This window comes from Miniopterus schreibersii, assembly GCF_964146895.1.
Source record: "Miniopterus schreibersii genome assembly, chromosome: 1".
Lineage (NCBI taxonomy): Eukaryota > Metazoa > Chordata > Mammalia > Chiroptera > Miniopteridae > Miniopterus > Miniopterus schreibersii.
In genome coordinates this window covers 122995376-123009888 of record NC_138101.1, presented here as the reverse complement: position 1 = coordinate 123009888, position 14513 = coordinate 122995376, and the positions used below count along the sequence as shown (strand labels likewise).

The window sequence follows — 14513 nt, the reverse complement described above, 5'->3', positions numbered from 1 at the left end:
GGGGGGGGCAGGCAAATATTTGCCCTGAGCACCAGCGGACAGCACCTTGGCTGAGCGCAGCGGCGCTCTTGCCTCCGCCGAGTGTGCCCCATGCACAGGCAACCAGTGGACCTGTGCGCGCGCTTCAGCCGCATGCGGTTACGTTCTTTGCACACCGCGCGCCCCCCGCCTGGAGCCTGCGTGGCTAAAGTTCGGCCCCGCGCTCCTGGATGAACCCTCCTCTAGAGACTGCTGTGTGCAGCTAGTCACGGGGGCTGAGGAGGGGTTTCCACCTGGCAGTAAGTGTCGCCTCCACCTCTGGCTCAGTGTCCCCTAAACCTCCTAGTCTCTCGGACGGGCCTACCTTCCACACCTTCGCTTTCGCCACCTGGCTTGACGTGGTGGGGACTGGGAGCAATTCTAAGACTTCCGACTGTCCCCCAAAGAAGTCTCCTTAGCCTTTTCCCTCTCCGAGTCTCTCATATTGGCATCAAACGCTTTAATTTGCTTATTCAGCATTTTCATCAGCCTGACTTTGCTGTCTATTTGCGTAGCTCCTCGGAAGGTGTCAAACACCAATTTTCATTGTATTTAGTCACCCAGGTGCGGAGCAAGCTCGAGGAGACAGCGGAAGGACTTTCCCGGACCGCGCTGTCGCTCACCGGCCCGCACCAATCACCACGCGGCTCGCCCTCGGGCCCTCCTCTTTGGGGGGCGTGTCCTCAGTGAGTGATAGACAGAGCCGCCCGGCCCGGCTCAGCCCAGCCCACGTTGCTGCTTAGATTGAAATGCAGAACTCAAGCCTCTTTCAGCCGGGCACATACTTCCTTAAACTCCTTCCTTTTGCACTCTCGCCGCCTCCTCCCGGAGAGAAGCGGAGGCACCTTCGGCCTGGGGCAGCGACAGGCTGGGCCACTGAGGCCGTGCGAAAACTTTCTTTCTGGGAGCTCGGAACTGGGGCCCGGTTGGTGTGCTGCTCGGAGCAATGGGTGAGTGGCGGCGGGGGACGCTGTCAGAGCCCGGGAGGGAGGGAGGGAGGGAGCAAGCGAGAGAGGGAGGGAAAGAGAGCGCGAGGGTGCGCACCTCTAAGCGTTCACACTCTCCTTATTGACTTTGCTCGTGTTCCTACAACTTGTAGGAACACGCTAAGGGTCAGAGGCGCACAGCAGTTCAGTCTAAACACTGGCTACTGGGTTGCTGTTGATGCCATTTTCTGATTTTAAGACAAGGGAGCGGTGGCATCAGCAAGCCCCGCAGCCCCAGTGGCAGACCAAGTTTTGTTTCACATACATGCACACACGAAAACAAAACAGAAAAGAAAAAGCCCTGTCGTTTCTCCAAGACCTTGTCTAATAGCGCAGGTCCCCAAGGCGGGGCGCTGGGGATCAAGGGGGAGCGGCCCAAAAACTTTAGCGCCGAGTAGCCGAGTAGGAGCCGGTCGCAGGCGTCAAGACCGATTCCCCGCCTGCTTGCGAGACTTCAGAACCCTCGGAGCGACCCTGCTCACCGCTTTATTTGTTTCTAGCGGCCGCAAGCACCGCCGGAATGAGGGAGGGGGTCTGACTCGACCGCGGCGGTTTGGGGCCGTTCTGCAAAGCTCGGGGACCCTAGCTTTGAGGAAAGCCCGGGTCCCTCCTTAGTCCTTCGCGCGCGCATCCGCCCTGCCCCCTGACGCGCGCGGAGGCCGAGCGGCAGGCGGCTGTCCCAAACTGCGGGTGCGCGTCCCCGCGCGCCGGGTGTTTGTTTTGCAGAGCCAGCCTTTGGGGAGGTGAACCAGCTGGGAGGAGTGTTCGTGAACGGGAGACCGCTGCCTAACGCCATCCGGCTTCGCATCGTGGAACTGGCCCAACTGGGCATCAGACCGTGTGACATCAGCCGCCAGCTACGGGTCTCTCATGGCTGCGTCAGCAAGATCCTGGCGCGCTACAACGAGACGGGCTCGATCTTGCCAGGAGCCATCGGGGGCAGCAAGCCTCGGGTCACCACCCCCACTGTGGTGAAGCACATCCGGACCTACAAGCAGAGGGACCCCGGCATTTTCGCCTGGGAGATCCGGGACCGCCTACTGGCGGACGGCGTATGTGACAAATACAACGTGCCCTCGGTGAGCTCCATCAGCCGCATCCTGCGTAACAAGATCGGCAACTTGGCCCAACAGGGCCATTACGACTCATACAAGCAGCACCAGCCGGCTCCGCAGCCAGCGCTGCCCTATAACCACATCTACTCCTACCCCAGCCCCATCACGGCGGCCGCCGCCAAGGTGCCCACGCCGCCCGGGGTGCCCGCCATCCCTGGCTCGGTGGCCATGCCGCGCACCTGGCCCTCCTCCCACTCCGTCACCGACATCCTGGGCATTCGCTCCATCACCGACCAAGGTAAGGCCCGGGGTCCGCCGTGAGGCTGTGCAGAGCCCCCCAAACCCTCGCCGAGGTCTCAGTATTTGAGGCCTCCGCCCTCGTCGATCCCACCACCTGGGGCTTTTTCCTTTGGAAATGTAAGGAGTCCTCCCAGGGGGTGTCCTGATCTCATTAACTTGAAATTCATGCCCTTGGTTTCCTTGCCACACACAGTCTCCTGCCTCATCTCAAACTACCAGACCCATAACATCCCCCCATCCCCAACACATGGTTCGCATTTTCCACCCTCCCCCGCCTCCCGAGCCGCCGCAGCCTCAGCCCCGCTCGCTCTCTTGGGGAGCGCGGCCGGGGCCGGACTTGGGGCGCAGCCCGGGAGACCCGAGCCGGCGTGGGGCTGCCCGGCCGCAGACTCGGCGGAGGGCGGCCTGTCTGGGCTCAGAGGCGGCAGCGAGGAGTCGGGCACCCTGTGGAAATTGCAGTATTCTTGTCGAGGATTCTAGCAATCAGGCCAAATTCGCTCAGGCAGGAAGTTCAAATGTCACCTAATTGGTTTCATTCTTACGCTTCACTTCATTTTCCTCGGAAACGGAGGTCCCGAAGTTACTACTAGCAACTTGCATGTTACCGCGTTGCTCAGTCTGGGGCTATTTTTCTGCTTTCTTTCTTTCTCTCTCCCTCTCTTTCTCTTAGCTTAACAGACCTCCACATACATATGTATCATCTTGGGAAGTGGCACCACCCGCCGCCGCGATGGAGACAAAATGCATGGCGATTCCCTGCCGGCCTCTCTCCTGTTCTTTTCTGTTTGCTCCGCGCCTGCCGCTTCCTTTTAGGGTCCCTCGGCCCCCGGAAATTCGAGCGGAGGTCTAGTCCCTGCTCATGTTCCACGGTGCCACCCCACTGTTCCTTCCCTTTCTCACCCTTGACCTTGCCGGGCCCTAAGTGTCTCTTCTGCGGCGTAAGAACGGTCTGCGGAGCCCTGCGGCTCACTCGGGCTTCCTCTAGAGCCCGAGTTTGTTTTCATTTACTGCGTGGTTAAAACAAACAAAACAAAACAAGAGCGTAAGGTTTTTTGTTTTTTTTTCCTCTTCTCGGTAGGGAGTAAAGAATGTCAAAATGTCCTAGGCGTAGAATTTAAATATTGCAGAGATAAGGAGTCCACCTCCTTAATTTCTCAGCCAAAAGTTAAAAATGTGCAGAGGAAAAATTAAATAGGAAGGGAGGGGTAGTTTCTTCAATCATTTCCTGCCTTTCTTGGTGACCACCACGTCGGCACAATTATCTTTTAAGTAATTAAAGCCGAGCCCCGATTTCTCATCTTGTTCTCTGACTGTGAATTTATAAGATCCTTCTAGGAGTTCAGTTTTGTCTCCTTCGGAGCTGGTTGGAGCTTTAGTTGGAGAGAGTTTGCCCTTGATTTATAGGATAAACTGACCTCACTGACATTTAAAGGAAGCCCCTGTTCATGGGAAAGTGTGAGATCAGCAGAAATGGGGGCTCGCAGGGGGATCTCAATTTCTTAAGATAACTTCAGGCTTGTGCCTACCGATTGCCTTTTGTCTGGGAAGGCAAAGAGAGACTGGCAGTTTGGGCCAAAATACAGTTTCCTGGTGCAAATTGGAACACAATCTCACTCTTTGGAGAAGGGGAGGAACAGTGGAAGAAGACTGACAGAGTTGAAAAGAAAACTTTCCTTCCCTAGGGAACCTACAATCAGACCAAATGTCAGTTGGAAAAGAATTGGATTGTTGAGAGTAGTAACTCTTCATTCTAGATGTTGTTGGTTCTGGATGCCAGCTTTAGACAACCTGTTTTCTGACAGGTCTGTGCATATAAAAAGATTGTTTCTATAAATGGCTATTTCTAGAAAATGATCCCTGCTTCCAAGCACTGTGTCAGATGGAAGTTTTAAAAATCAAGCTGTAGCGGCTCTGTCAGACTTTGTTCCTCACCTCTAGGTCCCAAAGACAAAAACACACTGCTCGTGGTCTCCCAACATCTCTCTAAAATTGCACTCTGCCACTTAAAGATGCCAGTGCTTCAATACGCACACCCCTAGGTATTGTAATCAGTTTACACCACACAATTTTCTTTGCATCTCTATTAAGAACATAAAGGATAACTGATGGCTTCGCTCTTTTTTTTTTTTTCTAATTCTACTTTCATTTTCTTAACCTTTTATATTATAAAAAACCAAAACCAAAACAACCCTCTCTGTATAACCTTACCACTGACACACGTGGTACTTACAGTGGTAACCGTAGTATTTATTTTTTGAGTCCTATGCACAAACCCTCACATTTCATGTATAGAGCTAGAGCACCAAGGTTGGCCACACGCAAGGCAAAAACCTGTGCACATATATTTTGCGTGTGTATTGTAGGCAGCATTCGTCATGTTTGCTAAGAACTTTGCAGGTCTTTTGTTCCATCTGTTGACAGAACTACGAGGTCCCCACAGCCCAGGGGGCACTCACCTGGACGTCTCCGCGCACCAGCACAGGAGAGTTAGGCCAGGACTCTCCTCGCTCCCTTTTCAGTCCCCACCATTCCCACATTTTTTTCAAGCCCCAGGCGACGCTGGATTAGGACGGGGAGAACGGTACTTCCAGCTTCACGGGTTCTTTCTCCGATTTGAGAAAAATGTGAGAAAGCTCTCAGGTTCCTTCCACTGGTTTCTCTAGAAGAGCCAGGAGGAAATCAAAGGCCGGTTGGGGAAAAAATTAAAAAAATTCCCCCCGCAGGCGTGGGTGAGAGAGCTGCGAGAGGCCTGCTCCGGGGCTGCGAACGGCAGTGGACCTCGCCTGGCCCGGGGCTGCCGGCGGGGCGGCCGCTCCCGGGCCCGCAGCCTCCGGGGCCCCGGCGCTCACTGGCCGCGGGTTCGGCTCGCGCCTCTGGAGGGGCACGGGGTTCGCACCTCCAGCCTGACGCCTTCTCCCCCTCCCCAGGAGTGAGCGACAGCTCCCCCTACCACAGCCCCAAGGTCGAGGAGTGGAGCAGCCTGGGCCGCGGCAACTTCCCGGCCGCCGCCCCGCACGCGGTGAACGGGCTGGAGAAGGGCGCCCTGGAGCAGGAGGCCAAGTACGGCCAGGTGAGGAGGCGGGGGCCGCGGGCGGGGGCGGCGAGGGACGCAGGACCCGCGTCCCCTCCCGACCTCGGCGCAGGGGACGCCCCGGCCGACTGCGGGTCGTTGCACGAGCCCGAGCCCGGGCTGAGTGGGGCCGGAAAGAGGCCCCGACCTTCGAGGGCGCGGCTGGGTCTCGACCCCCGCCGGGGCGGCCGGGGCCTGGAAGCGCCCCGGGGCGGGTCAGGAAGCCCTCTGGCCGCTGGCGTCGGGGCCGGGCTCGCCCGCGGAGCGCGCTCCCGGAGGCGGCCGCGCGGCCCCAGGCCTCGGAGCGCACGCGGAGGCCCCGCACCCGCGCCCGCGCCGGCCTCGCGCTCGGACCGCGGCGGTGAGAAGAGGGCAGCCAGATAAACTTAATAAAGTTACCATTTCCTGAGTAAAAGTCAAGTCGGGAATCTCCCAAGGGAGCTTAGTGAGAAAAACCTCAAATTATACGGACTGGCTGTGGACCGTTTAATTTCCCCCCCGCGCTGTCCCTCCCCCACTCCCCTAAAGAAAAATTAAGCCACCCGTGTTTCTCTTTTCCTCTCCTTTCCTCTCCTCTTTCCTTTTTTTTTTTTTTTTTCCTGAGAAAGACGAAGCAACCACAATCATAAAAGCCCAAGAGTTCTGAGTTCATCACCACGCTAGACCCAGGAGTTCAAAGCCAGAGCTCTCAAAACCAAACCAGAGAACCCTCAGGCACCCAAGGTTTCTCTGCGCAGATGAGCGGAGCTGGGCAGGTTTGCAAATTTCTTAATATCAAACTCCAGTTCCAAAGCCTCAAAACACCTAGTTTTCATTTGATTCTTTTGAAGTCTTAAAACTTTCAATTTTTTCTTACCTGTAAAAACCAGCTTTTTAGGTACATGGAACGTGTCACCTGGGAGAAAATCCTAGTTGTTATTTTCTCTCACAAACCCATTCCCACTTCCTCACCCCTCTCTTATTATTTTAAAACAGAGTCAGATACGTATTAATAGCTCTCCCGTGATACGTTTAACAGAAAATAGCAGCAAGGAAAGAGAGTCCCTTTCCTGAGTCTATTCCTGCTGTCAAGAATCCCAACGAGAAATTATAAGAAAGTTTGTCATTTTCTTTTGCTAAAGGGCCTTTAATTTGTAAAGAAGAGGCAGTATATACAATGGTTAGGAACTCTGATCCTCTGGTACCATCGCCACTTAAGCAAGTTTTTTAAACTTTTAGAGCCTTAATTTCTTCATCTGTGAAATGGGGAAATAATAGTTTCAACCTCAGGAGATGCTGTGAAGATTCAGTGAGATAATGCAAACGTGTGGCACATGGAAAGCATTCATTAAATATCACCTGTGGTTATAAGTGGGGATTAGAGATTAACTTTTATAAACAAGCAAATTTTTAAATCAAATATACTTTGTTCAGAGAATGCATAGTCAAAAGTGTCAAGGTATTTTGTTACAAACAATAGGAGAGCATATAAAGCAGCTAGCATAGTATAAAGCATTTAACAGGTGTGCAGTGATTTTTATTAGGTCATCATTTCTTAGAATAACATCGTGAAGAATAGAGTTAAAAAATAGTTTCTAATTCCCACATATATTTGATGAACCCAGTTTATATATAAAGCAGTTTCATAATCCCCAAACATTGATGATTATTTTTACGTTTTTGAATTAGAGGTCTAGTATTTAAACTTGTTTAGAAGTGGTTAATTTATACATTCACTTCAAAACTAAACTAACCATTTAAAATAAAAATAGAACACTGTTTTGAATGACCTACTCTGTATATTCTGAACATTAAAAATTGATTACATTTAATCCACTGAATATAAATCACTAAATGTTCAGATTTACAAAAATAAGTATCTTAAAGAAGCAAGTAAGCCGAGCCAAATAAGTATTGTTCTAAATACTTAAGAGAACAAGTTACATTTTTTCCAGAAGCAAAATATATTTATATCAATTTTACATTTGGAAAGTTCTTAAGTGCAATATGCGAATCCAAATGATGTAAAATTTCAAAACTTGAAGAGTTTCTAAGGACAGTTAAATCAGTGGTTACTCTATTACAATTATCAAAATAGTGCTTAATGCTAAAGGTGTGCTAAGTAGACACAAATTTAGACTATCATTTTGCGAGCAATTTGGAATTTATTTTTATTCTTATAATAATTTATTATACATTTTGAAAAATAACACAGTTTAAAGCAAAAGTTAAAGATGTACACCTAGCTACAATTAAGTAATTCGCTGTAATTCAAATATCCGTAATACAGGCATAACCAGCAATTTTGGAATTTAGACATTGATTTCCTTGAGGGTAAAATTATACATTTATATGTACTCTTGAATATGCAAAGGTAAAGGGTGTTGTGTGTATGTGTATATATATATACATATATATATATGTGTGTATATATATATATATCTTTGTATTTGAACAAAATTTGAAATCTTTGGTAAAAAATATTCTCAACATTTTTACAATAATACTTTCAGTGCATTTATGGTTGTTACTAAATAGTGTGATATTGTATGATCCCTGTTTTATTTTAGTATATAAAGGAAGAAATTGAGAATTCAGAATTATAGGATTTAGAGCATAATCTATTCCCAGAAGACATCTATGAAATTACCAAAGAGGCTGAATTGACAACTGATTGTAGGTAGAATTGATTACTATAATCTAGTTTCCATTTTCAGTTTAAATGCAAAGAGTGCTAGTAATTAGAACCTTATGCACATTTGTTTCACACACACCTATCTTTTGTTTTTAAAACATTAGTTTAGAATATTAAAATTTGCCTTACACATTAATATTACACTGCAATTGATATTTTAGAGTGCCATTCAGAAATCCTTATTGTCTACCTCTGAGGACATGTGAAAAATAGTATTTATCAATTTTGTCTTTTTTTTCACCCACATTATATTTTGGGCTAGAATCCTCTAATCTCATCTAATTCTGAATGGCAACAATGTTCTCTGGTTCTTAATGGCTGGTTCTTTTCTGTTGAAATCATAAAACCTCTTTTGAGTGCAATTGAATGGCAAAAATAAAAGAGAATAATGGGGTGGACTAGAACTATCCTTTTACAAGGTACTTAGTGAGTCTGTGCCTCATTTTATTTAAACAGTTATAAACAGTTGTATAGCTTTTGAAAAATGTTCTACAATTGGGCATACTTTCTCAGAAAAAAATATTGCCTATCTGGTCCTCTAATTAAAGTATCTGGATGGTAGATTTATAAGCTTTGAGTATCTTCATTTTTGGGTAGTATATATTTAACTCAGCAAGTTTAATAGAATATTATCTACACATTGAGATGTTAGAAGTGAAGAAAGGTCTATAAGTACTCTAACTTAAGAAAAAATTCAGAGGTGTGAAAATAGTTGAACTTAGAGAAATAAATTGATCTGAAAGTCTTATGAGACATTCATTTGCACATTGTATTTGAAATAAAGATAGTATTTTAAAATACTGAATACAACTTTCTAGTGCATTATTTTAAAAACTGGCGGTCCTTGCAGACATATTGTTCTTGTAGATATACTGTTCTTGTGAAAATATAAGTTAATTTGCAGTAGATTTTTCTTAATATCAAATAAAGTTAATTTTATGCTAAATAAGTTATCATTTTGTAGAGAGAATGCAATCCCAGGCAAATGCCAATAGAGAGTCTTTGAAATTCATAAAGTTATATAATATATAAAATGTTCTTTGACCTGGTTTTGCTTTTAACTATTAGTGTTTCAAAACAAAATTAATGATTATATATCAGTAAAATATGTCATATAAAATACAAAAAACCTAATTAAAATTTTTAAAGGGTACATCAATTTTAATACAATTTGGAAACATAAAATTTAGAATAAAACTTAAATAGCAGCTTTCTATTACCTAGAGACATTTAGATCTGCAATGGGATAACTAAGCATAATTAAGATCCTTTGGATGAATGTTGAAACCATATTTACAACTGTCATTTCATTTTGTCAGGTTTGTTTTACTGTCATTGTATAATGAATTAAGAAATTTAGAATTACAGAAAAATGATTTTACCAAAAAGGAGAGAAAATCTTGTCTATGTTCAAATCTGAACCATTTTCTTGCTCATGATACATATCGAGGTTGAAATTCTAGGTGAAGCACACATCTCTATTTGCGACTAAATCTACTTCATTATAAAACCAAGGTAAACTCATTTCATTATAAGGGGAGACCAGGTAGGACTGGTGAGTGGATAAAAGATTGTCATTAAGGGATTTGGCACTGATATTTGTGTTTTCTTCAAGAGAGAAAATGTTGAGTAGACAACTCCCAGAAATTGAAGAATAATCTATAACCGCTGATTGACGAACAGTTGTCATGCCTGTTTTTTTTGGCTTGCTTGTTTTTTTGTGGGCATTAGTGTTTGGATGCTAATGCATCTCCATATTCTAGGGGGTAGGAAAAAATGGACCACCCATCAATCAGATAATGAAATGGCTAGGTTAGAACTTCTCTTTACTTTTTCAACAGCTTTATTCATTTTGCTTATTAAAGTGTAACACTTGTTCTGTGATAAAGGGTGCCTACATTTTTTAGAACAAGAGTATGACATGTTTTGCTTTCAAAAGGCTGCTCTAACTTAAGTATACATATGATTGTGAAACACTTATAATGTGTCCTGTTTTGTGGGGATATGAGATGATTAAGGCAAGTCCCTGTCCTCAAACTGTTTATAATCTAGCTGTCTACCAATACAACTTCTGAACATATTCACTTAAAAAGATATTCTTAAGAACTGGCAAATCTATATTTCTAACATTTTAGAGCATGTGAAATGAACACACACTTTTCATTCTTTCTTGTGATAACCTTAACTAAACTACATTGCATCTTATGTATTATTTTCAGGACAATATCCTTTAATGTCAGTGGGATAAAATCTGTCTTTTTCTAAAAATATTCAGCAAAACAGGTGACTTATTTTTTCCAGGCTATGCAATTTGGTCTAATTTACTTTGCATTAGTAAATCTCATTCTCAAAATCAGATAGTAATTAATTTGCTTCAGAGAAGTCCCTTGTACAGCTCTTAGAAGGAAAGGATTTTATTGGTTTCAAGGAAGATCTGCATAAAAAAGGGGGTTGATGGACTGAGGTCTTATTTATGGAATCTTTAGGTAAAGTCATTTTCAAAAATGAGATTTCCATTACATGCCCATTGCTGGGGTTTCATTTGGAAAGTTTGTTTACTCTTCCCTGGGGATTCCATATGTTGGTTGATTTATAAATCATATTTACAATTCAATTAAATAGAGTAATTTAGCATGTTTGCTCCCACTATATTTATGGCGTACATTTGGTAGTCTCTACTCAGCCTAACTAGCTTTTCAGATTAATTACATGCCCTTCACTGGAAACAGTAAGCAGGTTTGGGGAATGTAAGTCATGTACTGTTTCACTGGAAAGAATAAATAAACATCAGTGCTACCTATAGTTGTTTTCCCTCGTGGTGGAAAATTTTACTCTTTCAGGGATTGCTTCATAAATAACAATCACTTTACCCAGTAGCGATTTATATCTTTTACTAATGTCATGTTTCAAAATTAATAGTGAGAAAATGGACATGTTTATTGAGTCACTAGTATGAATAGTGAAGGTGGCAGTTTTTTTCCCTAAATTTCTAAATCTGAACTTTAAACAGAAAAAGAAAAATTAAGACAAAACTTTTCACTCCAAATCTAGTCATAATTTAACCTGAGGGAAAGTTCAGAGCTATTTTTATACTAAGTTTAAAGATTTTTTTAAGCAAACATTTGGCCTCCCCTTGCCTTTTTGTGGATGTCAAACCTCTCCCAGCTTCCCTTTCCACTTTTCCTTTCTGCAATACAAAGGAGACTAAAATTAACTATATTGCAGATTTTAGAGAACTTTGAAATATTTTTACTAATAGGAATAATAACATGAAAGCAAGTGTGATGCCTTAAGTGTGAGAAATTGGACAAATATGGAAAAATTAGTGTTTTTACACTTGACAAACAAATATAGTCATGGAAGAAATAAGGCACCTGAAGGTAATATGGGCCTGAATCCAGTGTTTGGCCTCCCCTTAAACCCCAGGAACTTGAAGGCGAGCTGTAATCCAGCCCGGCTTCTCGGGGGGAACAGTTCTGGGCAAAAAAAGAAGTAGGTGCGTGTAAAGGGATTGTAGACAATGCAACAAAACAGTTGAGCCCCAAATAAGGGGGCACATCAAGGAGCAGTGGTTCCAAGGGAAGGGTGCAAGGGGAGGAAAAGAAAGATGACAAAGCAAGAATTTCAGAGAGAACTGTCATTTTGAATGATAGAAAAAATACAAAGATGAAAAGAATGGGTAGAAAAAAGTTAGCTGTGGTAGCGAAGAGAACTCACCAACAGATTTTTTCCTGCCAATGAGAGTGTTGTTTCTCTCATGTATAGCATTAAACAGTCTCACCTTATGCATTTGTAAAATGTTGAGCAAAAGTTTTCGTTTTCATTATTTTAAAAGTAATTTTATCCTTAACATTTTAATCTTAACCTTATTTTATGATTCTTGGTGTACAGTGGCATCAATAATATAAAATATTAATTAACGCTTGGATGGAAGAGGCCCAATGCAGCTGCAAATGCCTTTCCTTACCTGAAGTGGAATGAGTCCTTTCCAAACTAATTTCTCCTAGGTTATTAGGGAAATCCTAAATAAACACGATCGGAACTATAATCTCGATGCAGTGGTAGATTTCTTCAGCAATTTGATAGCTCACCGTCTTCAGACTCATCTGCCGAGAGCCTTGAGGCGCCTCCTTTGAGCCTTCCTCTGGGGAGCCATTCTCAGAGAGGAAAACAGATCTTTTTAGAAGTTAAGAAACAAAATGAGAATAGAGAAATGAGAATCCAGAAGAAGAAAGAATCTTTTACCAGATGTTATCTCAAAAGATGCTCTAGTTTGAGATGAACTTGTGTTTGTCTTTTCATTGTCCAGTGAAAGCAAAAAATATTTGCTACAGAAGATCCTGCATCAGACAGGAGTGGTAACTTCTTTTAACACAGACCACTGACTTGCCAATTGCCCTAGGGTAAATGGCTAAATTCCTTAACCTATATTATTTCGTATAAAAAGAGAATAAGATTTTATGTTAAATGGTGATGTGCAATGGTTTCTTTGTTTGAAAGTACAGTATCACCCTTTGGGACCCTTGTAATACATTTTAATTTTAATTCAACATTGTGTTGTACTCTCTATATATTATCTTATAATTATTATAAACTCAATGGTACAACACAATCCTCATTAGTCAACAAAATATATTGAATATTTCTTGGTGCCAGGACATACTCAAGAAATCTTGGTTTCCTTTCTCCTTCCCCATTTTTCAAAGAACAGGCACTTCGACAAACAGAACAGGAGGGACATGCTCTTATAGAGCAAGAACACAAGGTTAATACCCCCCCGCTTTTCTTATTTTGTCAGAAATTCATGAGCAGTGTTAAATTATACCCATGCATATAATCTACTCCAAGTATTACTCTAAATTGAGAAAATCATTTTTGAGACCCCACCATTGCATTCACAGAGGTGTGGAAGTGAAAATAATAACCAAATGAATTAAATCAGAAAACCATTTTTGTTGCAATTGAATTGGAAAAAGCATCGAATTAACATATGTCTGCTTTACTTACTTCTAAGGATTAAGTCAGTTTTACTAATAATAAACCTATTATTTGCATTTTACTTTCACTAGAAAATATGTTAATTCATTCACATCATTACAAGGAAAAAGGAATTACTCTTTATTTTTAAATAATGTAGAAATTGAGGGGAAAAATTAAGTTCCTTGAAGAAGGATGCTGAGTGTTCATTCTAGAATCAGTTTGGAAATTGGGGTGTTTTTGGGGTGTTCTTAGTGTTGTTAATAGTAACGATACCAACAACAACTGGACGCCAAGAGAGTACTGGTTTCTAGGCAGACGTGCCTGCCAGAGCTTCTGCATTTTGTTTGCAAGCTGAGATTTTACATGTAAATTATTTTCAAGAGATTTATCCATGTGGCTTTTAAAAATTCACATCACAGGGCCCCAAAACTTTGTAAGCAAATTTTCCAGTTTCAAAACCACACATAGCAGTTCTTTTATATTGGAATAGCCAGGTTCCTTTTTGATAAAATAGCTCTGGAAAACATACCCCCAACCTTAATTTAAAAACTCTTAAAAGACAAACTGTCTAATTTTGCATGTTCTTTGTCCAACAAGCATTTACAACGCGATGTTTTAAAATACTGCCCATGTTTTATTTAACAAAAGTTGTGCTCATTTTGAGTTTCTAAGCTGACAACCCTGCTCTGTGCCTTTTTTTTTTTTTTTTTTTTACTGGAAATGAAAGTTATACCAACCAGGCCCTTCACAAATGCCTCAACAAAAGAGCCAAACAAAACCGAAGTACAGGGAAGGTTGACAAAGGCATATGGATAGCAGAACAGATTCTAAGAGTATTTAATCACCACTAATTCTTTCCTCACCCTGCATTGCCTCCCTATAATTCTGAATTGCAAAGCAAATACTGTGAATTTTCTGGTCACAGCCTCCTCAAAACCTTTGTGGAAAGAATAATATCTTGTCTGTTGGCATTATGTTTGTTTAAGTAGCAAGACTGTGAATGCATTTAGAATATGCTTGAGGTCAACTCTAAAAAAAATCAGAAAGTAGAGTCAGAATATTGTAGCTACTACTACTTAGAACTTGAAGTCTGCTTCTCTCCAAGAACCTGTGAAATGTCTACTATTGTAATGTGATTATTTCCACCTCTTCTCTTTTCCAACTCTTCTTAGGCACCAAGTGGTCTCCCAGCCGTGAGCAGTTTTGTGTCAGCATCCACCATGGCTCCTTATCCTACCCCGGCCCAAGTGTCACCTTACATGACCTACAGCGCTGCTCCTTCCGGTTATGTTGCTGGACATGGGTGGCAACATGCCAGTGGCACCCCACTTTCCCCCCACAACTGTGACATTCCCACATCGCTGGCGTTCAAGGGAATGCAGGCAGCCAGAGAAGGTAGTCACTCTGTCACAGCTTCTGCACTCTGATTG

At 43.3% G+C, this 14513-nt stretch overlaps 2 protein-coding genes across 2 annotated transcripts in view; one reads left to right on the top strand and one right to left on the bottom strand.

Moving 5' to 3' along the window:
* Positions 1-621: 621 nt before the first annotated feature.
* On the top strand, positions 622-14510 carry PAX9 (paired box 9; the record flags this gene model as incomplete). The annotated part of the gene is made up of 4 exons (XM_081155109.1): positions 622-968; positions 1731-2357; positions 5287-5429; positions 14256-14510. Exons 1-4 carry the CDS (start codon positions 965-967, stop codon positions 14508-14510), a joined length of 1029 nt encoding a protein of 342 aa, XP_081011235.1. The 5' UTR covers positions 622-964.
* Positions 12198-14513, bottom strand: part of SLC25A21 (solute carrier family 25 member 21) — a 462844-nt gene continuing 460528 nt past the window's right edge. The window contains exon 10 of the mRNA XM_081155129.1: positions 12198-12279. Within this exon, the coding sequence (XP_081011255.1) occupies positions 12206-12279 (74 nt within the window). The 3' untranslated portion in view covers positions 12198-12205. The remainder of the gene's footprint in view (positions 12280-14513) is intronic.